Source organism: Cynocephalus volans, chromosome 5, assembly GCF_027409185.1.
Source record: "Cynocephalus volans isolate mCynVol1 chromosome 5, mCynVol1.pri, whole genome shotgun sequence".
Taxonomy (NCBI): domain Eukaryota; kingdom Metazoa; phylum Chordata; class Mammalia; order Dermoptera; family Cynocephalidae; genus Cynocephalus; species Cynocephalus volans.
This window is the reverse complement of record NC_084464.1, coordinates 92,775,868-92,789,605: the sequence shown is the minus strand read 5'-3', so window position 1 is coordinate 92,789,605 and position 13,738 is coordinate 92,775,868. Positions and strand designations below refer to the sequence as shown.

General features: G+C 33.0%; 1 protein-coding gene across 6 annotated transcripts in view; it reads left to right on the top strand.

The window, feature by feature from the left end:
- Positions 1 to 13,738, top strand: part of RNGTT (RNA guanylyltransferase and 5'-phosphatase) — a 303,195-nt gene that overhangs the window by 42,830 nt on the left and 246,627 nt on the right. For all 6 annotated transcript variants that reach the window (XM_063096565.1, XM_063096564.1, XM_063096563.1 and 3 more), the window contains exons 7-8: positions 800 to 909; positions 1,908 to 2,009. In XM_063096565.1, coding sequence (XP_062952635.1) covers positions 800 to 909; positions 1,908 to 2,009 — 212 coding nt within the window. The remainder of the gene's footprint in view (positions 1 to 799; positions 910 to 1,907; positions 2,010 to 13,738) is intronic.

The following is a 13,738-nucleotide window of genomic DNA, read 5'->3' as shown; positions in this document are numbered from 1 at the left end:
TAGTTTTTAAAATTTCCAGGACTGTTCTTTGTTGTTTGGTATATAAATTCTCCATTTGCTTCGCTTCTCTGTGATATTTCAAAAATATGCTTGCTATGAAATACAATAAGATACTTTACATAGTTCTGAGTTAAAGAATGTAGATTAAAAATTCAATGATGAGTAATATTTAGTTTTTATGTTGATACATCCAATGACTATTGCTTAGCCACTTTGCCTACTGTTATGCTCTAGTTTACAAAGGTAAAGATTTTGGGTGTTTATCCCCTTAAAATCCATTCTCCACCAATGACACAATGTCCCCCACCCCTCAGCCTTTCCCCATTGGTGAATGGTATAGTGTAGATTTGGGTTCATATTCTGTTTTTTGCTGCTTTAATGAATACGTAAAATCTTTATACTTCATTTACTCATCTGTGAAATAAATATGAGACAATCTACTTTTCAGAATTGTTGTAAGGATTGAGAGAAAGTTTATAAAATGCCAGATATTCTGCTTGGCTCTCACTAAATGGTAGATATTATTACTGATATCATTACTAAGAAGTGCATCTAGAGTGCTTTGACAGCATGATATCGTCACTGGACTATGTATGTACATTGAAAATCATATGCTGGATTAAGGAAAACCTAGTGTACAATCCTGGGGGAGTTTATAGAGCCTCTTGGAGCAGACCATTTCTTTTTCATACATTGACTTGTTTAGAGTTGTGAAAATGAACTAATTTGTCTCTTGGTTTTTACTTTGTAAATGGATTTGAGCTCTAATAAAATATATTTGTTTTCCTTCTTTTTAAAGGGTGCTATTTTCTTGGAAGGTGTAACTGTTAAAGGTGTAACTCAAGTAACAACTCAACCAAAGTTAGGAGAGGTACAACAGAAGTGTCATCAATTCTGTGGCTGGGAAGGGTAATAAACACTTTAAAGTTTTAAATAAAACTTATTCTTACTCTGCAACACTTAAAATTAATGCAAACACTGACATAGATTCTTTCTTTGCTCTTTGAAGATAGTAAGTTTACACAGCATGCTTGAAAATGTCAGATTTATTCAAGACAGTCAGTGCAATAACCAAACAGTTTAGTCGAAGTTAGATGACTCACATGTCCTCCTAAAGCAATAGAAAATTACTGTTGTCGCTATCTAGTATTTTTTTCATGTCTTTGATTCTATGATCAAATGATCAATGCTGCTGATCAATGTTTGGTCTGGTCTTATCAATGTATTAAGAGAGAAGAGGTGAAACTTGAATGTGCCTCATTTTCCAGTTTTTCTGTAATCAGAAGCCTGGGAAAATCAACTTTAAATGTATTCTTCTCCCTACTGTGATTTGAAAATATTTATCAGACATTTCATAAGATAAACCAATTAGAAATAATTTAAAGTTAGAATAATGAAGAAATAATATTGGTTTTAATGTTGTCTTGAACCCTTGCCAGTGTACCTTAATCTTTTCCTACATTTCTCCTGTTTGGTCACTTCTGGACATCTTTTGGGCAGAAATTTGCCAACCCTGCAGAATTAAGTCAAGTTGGCAGTGTTGTGATGGAGAATTATGGGGTCTAGAATAATGTAAGGTAATTAAGCCAGTTTAAACAACTATTTGAGTAAAAGACTTGTAAACATAACTACTTTACTGTTTAGACCATGTTTACTAATATTTTTAAATTAGCCCAATAATGACAGCAGTAGCAATTTAGAGCCCAGTTAACATGCATTCTAAAATGTCAAGAAAATGATAACCTTTTGTTAGCATTCTTGTGAAAGCTGATATTATTCCAGTTGACATTAATCTCATGATAGGAAGAACATTATGATAAATGTGTGCCTCATTTGAGGTTGGTTTAAGACGTGTATTGCTTTGTATGGATGCCAGCCATGATAGTAATAAAATGTTCTTCTTTAAGGTCTGGATTCCCTGGAGCACAGCCTGTTTCCATGGACAAGCAAAATATTAAACTTTTAGAGCAGAAGCCATATAAAGTAAGCTGGAAAGCAGATGGTACTCGGTAAGTTAGATTTCTAAAAAAATTACACAAATAACCCTAATGCTTGAGGAATGTTGCTTTGTTGTTAGGAGAAGAGTGTATTCTTGGGAGTGACTTGAACAGCAAAATAAGCATGTTTCAAAAAATTGTAATTATTTTTTGTTTTGCTGGTATTCTAAGCTTGTAATGCAGTCATTATGCTAAATTTTCGGTTTCAGAGTTCTGTTAGTTTGACTCAAATCTGTACCAAATGTTAAGTTTGAGGGCATTTTCTCTTAATATTGTGGTTTTTGATATGTCTGTCTTTAGTGGTTATTGGGCACATTTCAAGTTAATAGACAAGTTGTCAGTTTATAATCTAAAAATGACCAATTCTCACTGATTCATTCTGTATTTTATTCCTTTGAATAGTTTTCCTTTTTCTCTTAATCCTTACAAGTACTTTTTTGTAATTTTATATATTCTTAAGGTTGTTGTGTTCTTACAGCAAAGCTATTCAAATTTCATATTTCTAAGTTTTAAACTATTCATTAATATAAGTTTTATTCTTCCTCACACTTTCTCTCTTTTGTAATCCATATTTTTTAGATCCATTAGTTTTGCTGTATGTATTTATTCATTTAGCAAATGTTATAATATTGAAAAAATTATTATTAATATAGAAGTCCTATTAACTTTGTTATAATAAAATATTTTAGAATAATTAGGAGTGTATATATATATTAGTTTTTAAATATTATTTTGAAGATGATGTAGGTTGCATTTAATTTTTAATTTGTGGAGAAAGAGTGAAAAAGATGAGGATCAAGGTGCCTATCTCTTGGCTTTACAAAATGGCCTGCAGACTTGGGGTTGAGGCATAGATTTAATCTCTGATGAGTTTGATATCTTAGGTACTCTTTACTTTCTACATTGCCTTTTTCACAGTATCCAGGCTATGGTCATGGTAAACCTTGGGCAAAATAACAAAGCCTGCAAAATTTGTCACTTGTATTGTGCCATCCTACTTTGGCTTATTTTCCCTCCTCTGTAGTTGTATACCCCTTTCTCTGTGTCTCAGGACTGTTAGACCCTAGATAGTTAGCTAAAGTAATTTGAGCTAAGATTTTTTTTTTTCTATTTTTTAAAAAAGATGACCTGTAAGGGGATCTTAACCCTTGACTTGGTGTTGTCAGCACGAGGCTCTCCCAAGTGAGCTAACTGGCCATCCCTATATAGGCATCTGAACCCGTGGCCTTGGTGTTAGAACCACACTCTCCCAAGTGAGCCATGGGCCGGCCCATGGATACTTTAGGATACTTTATTCTGTGAGAAAAAAAATATATGTCAGATGTTTTTTGGACCAGTGAAAAATCTTTTATACAATAGGATTTAAGGCCAAGAGCATGGGAGAGGGACTTTTCTGTGATTTATAAGGTGAAAAGAGCCTTAGGGATCTGTAGAATGGTCTTGGAAGCCAAGGAATCAGAACAGCTGATTAACAGGCTTCAACTCTAAAGACTCCATTGTCTTTAAAACCATATCTGGGCAGAGTGTGGGATCTTTTTATTATCCTTATTCCATAATTTAATGGCCATTCATTGTATCTAGTTAACAATATTTAGATCCAGGAATCTCTGAAATTAAGTGTAATATGAGATCTGGATATAGTTAGCAGTAAAAGATACTGCCTAGGAATTTTGCATTATACTTTTGCAAGATACTTTTGGAATTTTGTCTGGCCAAGGCCTGGAGGTAAAGTGAGTAAAGTGGCAATTTTGACAGAGGAAATGCTAATGGATTTTAAAACATTATAGAATAGGGAATATTTTCTAAGTGGACAACCAAATAATATAGATAGAAATTTAGAAGTTTGTAAAAATGAAACAATGGGAAATTTGTATTAGTTATATAGGTGAATTGATAAACACTAAACCACTGTAGTTTCAGAAACAGGTGAAATTAAAGTTTATTTGATGGAAGACTTAACAGTTACTGTATTTCAGTAAAATGATACTTTTCAAAATGAGATGTCTTTAGTTTTATAGCTCTGACTACTTTTGACTGCATTTTTTAATCTCTAAGACTTAATTAAATTTTAAAAAATGTTTTCATTTGGTCAGACTTACAGAAAAGTTTCAAAAACAGTACAAATAGTTCTCATGTTCCCTTTATCCACATTTCCCAAATGTTAACATCTTATATAACTGTAGTACAGTGATCAAAATCAAGAAATTAAATTGATCTATTAACATTGTCTAACTGTTGACCTTATTTAAGTTTCACCAAAAGTCTCAGTAATATTCTACTTCTGGCACAGGATCCAATCCAGGATCTAATATGTTGCATTAGGTTATCATGTCTCTTCCTTTTCTTTTTTCTGAAACAATTTCTTAGGCTTTCTTTTCTTATTTTGATGCTTTTGAACAGTAGTGGCCAGTTATCCTGTAGCTTGTCTCTCAAATTGAGTTTGATGTTTCCTCATGATTCAGATTATGCATTTTGGCAAAAATACCACAGAAGTAATTTTCTGTGTGTCATTTCAGGAGGCACATGGTATTGAATTGTCCCATTGTTGGTGATGTTAACTTTGATCTCTTGGTTAAGTTGGTGTCTGCCAGGTTTCTCCATGATAAAGTTACCATTTTTCCCTTTGTGTTTAATAAGAATCTTGTGGAGGAGATACTCTGAGACTTTGTAAATATCCTGTTTCTCATTGTAGTTTTCCCCATCAATTTTAACATTCATTGGTTATTCTTGCCGGAAATAGTTATACTGTATTGTTTGCTAAGTAGAATAATGGAATTCAACTGTAAAGAAGAACTTTCCATTATTCCTCATTCCTTCTTTCATTCATTCATTCATTCACTCATTCATTAATTCAAGCAGTATGGACTCATAGACTTGTATTATATTCTTTGGGTTATAATTTTTTTTAGCAATTATTTTATTGCTCAAAATGTCTGAGATTTGGCCATTCAGAGCCCCAAGTGACTGCTGTCTTTTTGATATCTTTCCACCATTTTTTGAGCACTTCCTTACTTTTTGACACCCCCACATGTTCCAGGCTTATCTTGTTTCCTACCCCAGCCCTGGAATCAACCATTTATCCAAGCAGTGGTATTTAGAAACCAATTTCTGGGTACTAGGTGGGCTTATTAGTACTAGGCTGTCATTAATTCTAGGCCCTCTCAAAAGACAGAGCTAAGAAGTATGTGTGTGTACATACATATACATACATCTGTATCTATATGTTTGTATGTGCGTCTATGTGCATGTGTACATTTTTTTCAAAATTATGAGTTCATAGTACTTCAATTGTAATTCAGCATCATAGGATTTATTCAAGTTTTCTCCTTTTCTATTTGTAACTCCTCTCTCTGATAATGAGAAACTTGGTTTTCATTATCCACACTATTTACTATAATACACATTAAGTAGTTTTGGAATGTCTATCCCAAACTCCTCTGAGAAACCCACTCACTTAAAGTATATTTGTGTACAGTTGGGTCTGACTTTAGCGTTAGATTATATAGTCAAAGTGCACTATGCTCCAAAGTTATTTAGATTATTTTCTCTCCTCCTGCCAACGCCTTCAGTGTAGTTCTGTTTTCATTTGTAATACAATTAGTTTCATTGGTTTCTGTTTGTATTCTGTTTTGAGTTCACCCTTATCCTTGGTTGATTTTAAGTTTTTATTTTTCTGAGTATGTGAAACATTAACCTGGTTCTAAAAGTTAGAACTAATTAAATTATATACTCTGAGAATTGTCACTCTCTCCTATCCCTTTCCCGTTCTCCCATCTTTTCATCCTATTTTTGCCTATTCCCTGTAAGTAATCAGTCTCTTCAGTTTTCTGGTTTATCCTTCCTGTAGTTCTTTTTGTTCAGGTGTACAAGATGCATGTATATTTTCCTTTTCCCCCTTTCTTACAGGACGGATATCGTATTCTTTAGAACTGGATAGTCTTTTGCACCTTGTTTTTTTTCATTTAACGGTATATTCTAGAAACTACCACATATCATTTCATAGATATCTTCCTCATTTTTTTTTAACAGCTGCATAGTACTCATTGTGTGGATTTACCATAGTTTATTAAACCACTCTCCTATGTATAGGCATTTAGATTGATTCCAATATTTTGCAATTACAAATGATGCTTCTAAGAATAACTGTGGGCCTATTTATTCCCCCATGTTGTTGAAGGTATAACTTCAGGGTAAATTCCTGGGAGGAAGGATTGCTGAATCAAAGGCTACGTGTATGTGAAATTTTGTTAGATATTGCCAAATTCTTTTCCAAAAGAGTAGTACCAGTTTGTATTCCCACTGGCAGTGTATAAGAATGCCTGTACTTCATAGCCTCACCAACAGAATGTGTGTTGTCAAATTTTAACGTTTTCATCAATCTGGTAAGTGAGAAACGGTATCTCAGTGTAGTTTTAATTATTAATGAGGTTGAACATCTTTTCATGTATTTAAAGGCTGTATTACCTTTTTTGGGGAATTATCTGTCCTTGTTTCTTGCCTATGGTCCTTTGACTTTGTTAATGTTTTTTTTGCCCTACAAAATTTTATTATTTTTATGAAATCAAATTTATTAATCTTTTATTGCCTCTGGATTTTGAGTCATAATTAGAAATCCTTTTCTTATATTGAAGTTGAAGAGGAATTAATTCTTTCATATTTCTTCTATTATTTGTATGGTATGGTTTGATTTTTTAATCTGGAAGACTTTCAAATTATAGGTAATCTAGCATTTCTACATATTTAAAAACCTCTTTCTTTAATTATTAGTGTTATCATTATTATCATTATCATTATTACTTTGCTATGAAGACTTAATGTTTGAATTCAATTTTGAATGAAGAATATCTATTTAGGTGCAGAACTTAGTCATGACAGTCTACTTGGAAATATTTCATTGTGATAGTGAATATCTTGCCTTGTATACTGGATAATAATATACGAAAGGCTTATTTTAAATTTATTATTCTTCAGTGTTTTCCCTTGATATTTCTTTGTCTACAGTATCTTTTATAACAATAGAAGGTTTTTGAGATGAGAAATATATGGTTTTGGTAGGAGTTGAAGCGAAAAGGAAGGCCTAGTATCTCTAATTCTAATCTGACTTAACTTTGCAAAGTAGAATAGTGAATCCTGAAATATTTTATATAGAATTTGATTTATATATATATGTAAAATATTATATATATATTTTTTACATATATATATATATAAAATGCAAAATACTTTATATATAAAATAAAATATTTCTGGATCCACTATACTACTATGCACCCACTTCCTGAGTGTACTTTGATTTTTTTCTTTCATCAAGAGTATGGGCTTCTCCTATTCTTCTCTATAGCTCAGCCTATTACCTGGGTGGTAAAGCCTCCATAATAGTTCAGTTTTCTGTCCTGTCAATTCTCATATTGCTTTCTCAGGAGGAAAACACAGTCTTTCTTCATCTGATGAAATCTTAGGAATGTTTTGGGAAGATCAGAGAGCTTTCTTAGAAAAAGTTCACAGGCATTTACTGGTACTTGATGTCTTAGTTTGTGCTGCTGTAACAAAATACCTGAGACTGGGTAATTCATAAGGAACAGAAATTAATTTCTTTATAGTTTTTGAGGCTGGGAAGTCCAAGATCAAGGTGCTGGCATGTTTGGTGTCTGTTGAAAGTTGCTCTCTGCTCCCAAAATGACACCTTGTTTCTGTGTTTTCTCAAGGTGGAAGGGGCAAATGCTGTGTCCTTATATCGTGGAAAGTGGAAGAGCAAAAGGGGCTAGCTAGTTTCTCCCAGACCTTCCACCCTCATGGCCTAATCACCTACTAAAGACCCTATTTCTTAATCTGTTGCATTCAGGATTAAGTTTTAACATGAATTATGGAGGAGGCACAAATATTCAAACCATAGCACTTGGTTATATTTTAGCTTGTAGGATTTTTGAATTTTTGAACTTTCTTGCTGTACAACTTGTCTATTTGACTTTTTCCTGAGCTTGGAAAATGATCACCTGCTGCATTCCCACCCCCAAGATTATAGTCATTTTTCAAATTATAGTTCCTATTTCTTGGATATCCACTGTGTGTCAGTTACAATGCTAGGTCCTGGGGAAACAGCAGTGAACAAGGTGGATGGACACTGTCCCTCTCTTGTAGAGCTTGAAGATTATTATTTAATAAGTCATTTGGGGATAATTGATTAACAGCTTGGCACAAATTCAATTTAGAGCTTCAACACATATAGCCAAATACATTTCCAATTGATTAAATAAGTATAAATAATTATTTTCTGAAAAACAATATAAAAATAGAATAAACTAAGGCATACCTCCTGTGCACATTTGGGTATTTGGGTATTTGGATTTTGGGTCTAGGAGAAAAATCTGTATTGAAAATATGGATTTAGGAGTCAGTAGCATATGTTAGCAAGGAGAGGGATGTGGACAGACTGCTGGGTAGAGGAAGCGGTGGCTACTGAGAGTAAGGGAGGCAGGAGAAAACCAGGAGAAATCTGCCATTGAAGCTGAGTGAAAGTGAAATTTCACCAAAAAGGAGAGAGGTCAGCACAGCAATGTTAAATCTTATAGAGAACAGGTAAGCTAAGGAATGAAAAGTGTCTGTTGGATTTAGCAACAAGTTCGTTTGGATTGTGTTGGGATGTTCTCAATTCATACATATTGTAAAGGGGGGCAGTGGGAGTGATTTGAAAGTGAAGGCATTTTTCCTTTAAAGACTTCCCCTCTTTCCTCCCTTGGCAGTTATTAAAGAATGTTTCTTCTGAGGGAGATTTCCAAGAGAGCAAAGAGAACATTAAGAGGTAATGAAAGCACCTTATTTCATCCAAGAGACAGTTATGGTAGGGGTTTGTATATGGCAGTGCCTGCTTGCCTGCCTGTCTGTCTCACATCAGAATTCAGAAGTGAGATAATTGGCACAAGAATGTTTATTAACTTGTGTATTTAGAATAAAAATGAAGTCAGACTTTTCCTATCATATAGTGGGACTGATTTGGCTGATTGTTTTATAGTGATAATTAGCCAAATGGGTTATATATATAGCAAGCATTTTCTGTAGATTAAATAAGCTAAAACCACAGCTTCAAGATTTTATGAAAGTAGATTTGATGCATGTGATGGGATAAGATTTTATTAAACTATAATATTGGTGAAAGTGTACTGAAAGTTAACAAGCCCCCCCTGCTGCCCCAACACATTTTCTGAGTTTAAACAAGATGATTCTCCATGAAAGAGTAACAGGTATAATTGATAGTCATTTTATAAGTCTTTATGGCACCTTGATTAGATTGTCCTTCAATTTTTTTCAAAGCTGCCAAACAAACCAAGAAGGTTGTTTTAAAGGAGCTTGTTGACTTTCAGACAGTTCCCAAAATACATTAAACTTTTTTACTTGATGTTTCTCTTGTCTTGAATACTCTTCATTCTTTTCATGGCTCTTCCCTAGGAGGGAAGAGTCAGTTCTACCTGGGTGTGAATGCAATAACAGGAGAAGTGATATAAGGGTACTGCAGTTACAGGTGGAATTGAACTGTCTTGTAATTGTGAAATCCTGCTTTTTCACAGATATTCTGGGAAAAGGTAATTAGAACTTTAAAGTAGAATTTCTCCATGTGCTTAGCTTATTAGCAGAGTTTATAATGCAACAAAAAGAAATTATCAGTCTTCAAAATAAATTAATTTAATATCTATGTGAAAGTGGTGAAGACAGAACTATGTAAAATTTTTAGAATTGATTTCCTCACATTTTATTTTAATTCTTTCTGCTTAGAGATTATTTACCTTAAATTTATTTGAACTGTTTCTGAGCCATTATCTAAATAAAAACCAAATTATTATTTTTCATAACTACTGTTGTAATACAAATAGTAAAGTAAAAGATAATGACTCAGACTGTGTTTGACATAAGAAAAATATAAGGCTATGGGAATAACTCATAAAGGCAAATGAAAGCCTTGTAATGAATTCATAATCACAATGAAAACAAGCTCCATGAGGGCTTGGACTTTTGTCTTTTTAACCAGTGTGTCCCCAGTACCTAGAATAGTGCCTGGCACATGGTAGGCATTTGGTAAATATTAATTGAATTAGTCAGTGAAAAGCTGCTCATGTCTTTACATTAAGATATGGAAGCATTGTAGTGGTTGTGCTATTTTTGAGATTTAAAAAAGCAGAATTCTAAGTCTCATTTAATTTCCAAACACAAAAATAAACCATTTAAAATTTAAAAAGTGCATATTTCAAGGAAATTGATACACAAAGGCAGAATTTGAAGGTAGATAGACCTGAGAAAGCACTTCTTTTGTTTGAATTTATATACCCTTTGTGTTGTTGTAAAAGGGTGAAATGAAGTAATTAGTTTAAAGCAATTAGCATACATTAAACAATCACTGAAAGATAGTTTCTGATTTATGTATGGATATATATCTCTTCTGACTTATACGTTTATATAACACATACAAATACAAGCATACCTTGCCTCAAGAACTGAATATAGAAGGTAAATATGGGACTTTCTTTATAGGAAAAATTATTGCAGAAACTTAAAAAAAGCCACTTAGGCATTTATGGAAATATAATTTATATTCAGCTTTTTATAATGCATCTGTTTAAGTAAGTGAAGTACATTTTTATAAGGAGTAGACAGATTCATTCCCTCAGATCCTGGTCTGAGAATCCACTTCTTTCATTCATTCAGAAATTATATCGAGAACTCATTATCTCTAGGACTCTGTGTTAGATGCTGCGTGGATCAGGACTGCATAAGACAAAAACCACAGCTCTAAGTTTTTCCTGTAATGCAGAGTTCAGCATACTTTTTCTGTGAAGGGCCTAATAATAGTAAATACTTCAGGCTTTGTGGGTCATGTGGTCTATGTTTCAGCTACTCATTTCTGCCATTGTAACAGAAAAGCAGGCATATCCCACTGCTCTTAAGCAAGCGAATGATGGTGGCTGTGTTTCAGTAAAACTTTATGTACAAATCAGCAGGCCATGTTTGGCCCTTGGGCTATAGTTTGCAAACCCATGATTGAATACATTTTCCATAAAAGACAATCTTTACATTTCAAATGTTCTTTCTTCATAAGAAAGTAAAAAGTGAGCTTAAGGTGGGAAAACATAAATTTTAAATGTTGAAATAAGTTTTTCTTCCTACTTATTGTAAGTTACTGCTAAACCGTTGGTACTGAGAAAAGATTTTTAAAGTAAGTAATTTACTAAATGTATACATTTGAAAGGCGAGTTAAGCCTTTTTTCTCATGAAAATCATATCCCATGCCTTTGTTGTAACAGATGCTCAATATATAGTCATGCTATATGAGCGTTCTGACAAATATACCTAGTGACTTGTGAATAGTGTATTGTAGAAATAGCTGTTGTGTGGATAAATAAATTACAATATGTTCAGGCAGCTTCTATATTTCCTGCTGTAGTGGTTTTTGTGCAGAACAGTGCAGTTACCCCAGGTGGTTAGTAGCTTGCTTGGATCTCTTGATATGTATCTCATTAATAATGTTTGTAGCAGATGTTTATTCTAATGACTGGAGCTGAATGTTTAGACAGGAATATTGTGGATAGAGTAATGAGATGCTAGACTAGAAAAGTCTTACCTACTGAGAAGAATATTAAAGAGGTTTCAGAAGTCTCTGAAATAATTTTTAGTGAGCTACAAACAAAAAACAAACTATATTTTATGCTATTTAGGAATAGAATAAGTAAACCAGATTATGGTCAATTAAATATTGTATATACTATTTTCATTTAGATTTGTTTACTTAGCTCTTTTTCAGATCCACTTGAGGGAAGGGATCAGGTCAAATATAAATTTCTACTTTATATTTTATATATTTCTGTTCTCTCTTTCTTTTGACAGCAAAGCAAGTAGTTCCTTATGGTATGTAACACAGAACTTTAGAATATGTAATTATTAGTATTAAATAATAATTTATCTCCTGTCTTATTGTTTACTAAAAAATATTAATTATAGTCATACATTACATCTAAAGTTTGGAAACTCACTAGTAAATAAATTATATCTGGAAAGGATTTTAAATTTTTGAAATGTTCTGGGGAGACTTAGAGTTTTTTTTAGAGGTATCTGACTGACCAGAATCCAGAAAAGTAACATATTTGCTTCAAATCATAAAAGTGTATATTGGCAAGATCAACAATACAACTTTGGTCTTCCATTTTCTGGCTTTTTTCTTCATAGATCTGTATTCTACTACTTGAACTTTTAAAGTCAGGTTTAAAGTAGTATTTCCCATTATAATGGAAATTATACTAATTTTGGGACTTCACAAATATTTAGTATCATACCTCTGCTGATAACCAAAACCCTTAGAGAGAATGTAGTTCAGATTACATCATTTAAAGACTCCAGCCCTGTTTTTTTTTTTTTTTTTAACAGTAGTTTCATCAAAACTATCATGAAGGATCCAGGCCAGTTTCCTTGTGATTGGGACACAATAAAGTTGTGGCTCCTGTGTTTCTTTTTTATCGTGGCGGAGTGAGAGTAACAGAGTGATTAGAAGTCAATCAGAAAGACTGTTTACATTTCTGATGATATCTGGTGGTAAATTGATTAAAAAAGAGAGTTGCAGAACTTACTTGACTCCCTCCCCAAGTGTAAATCTTACTTGGAGCTCCACTGTATGAAATAGATAAAAGGAGTATTGCTTTGCTTGTTGCACATTGCAGGAAAGCATGTGGAATTGCATTCTAGGTGGTCTCTGAGGTTACCATGAAACTTTTTAGGGCAGCAGTTCCCAAACACCATTATGTTACCATCATAGGAAGCTTTCATAAAAAAAAAAAATTCAGAGATTCAGGCTCATTATGCCTGGGTTGTCTCTGAGAATATGTGTTATTGAAAAGCACCAAGTTGATTCTGATTTTCAGCCAGATTTGGGAGCTATTGCCCTTAGTGCCCCATGGAATACAGTTTATAAATTAGTAACCTAATCCAGAGTAATATTTAGCCAGCCATTGAGTTAAGGATACACTGAGAATTTGTTCGTTAATTAATTAAAGGTGATCCATATAAAATGCTTAGTATAGTGCTCAATAAATGTTAGTTATTGTTGTCATAGTTGAAGACTCCTTTGAAAGCTATTATTACATAGGACCCAACATTTGGTTTGCCAGAATATATTCAGAATTCTCTTAGGGAGTTGTATAGTTATCGTACAAGAAGAAAAGTAGGTAAAGGCAAAACACTCCAATATTTTAAAAACCTTTGAAATACACATTGGCTAGTCACATCTTTAGGATTTACTAAAGGATAAATATATCCTTTAAATAGTAGTTTCTTTAATAAAACCCTAAGTAGAAGAGTTACTACTAATTAATGGAGATACTGTCTTTGAAATGGTATTTAAAAATAAAAACCAACTGAATGTATTACTTATTGCCAAAAGCTGGCTAGAAAACTCTTAGGCTAAGCAGATATAGGTAAAATTTCTGTTGCAAACATAGGTGCAACCCTAAGTTAGAATTTTCAGTTGAATAATATTTTAGGAGTAGCAAACATATGAAACTTGGAAAGATTAAAAAAAATGTTTTTTTTGGTTAATATTTCTAAATTTTTTTTTCAAAATAGAGCTAGGCTATTGGACCAAAATATGTAAGAAACAGAAAATATAGGTTAAAGAGGTTGAGTTTGTCTCTTTGTTCATTCACATAGCCAACAAATATTTATCGAACATCTACCATATGCCAGAGATTGTGCTAGGTGTGCTAGAT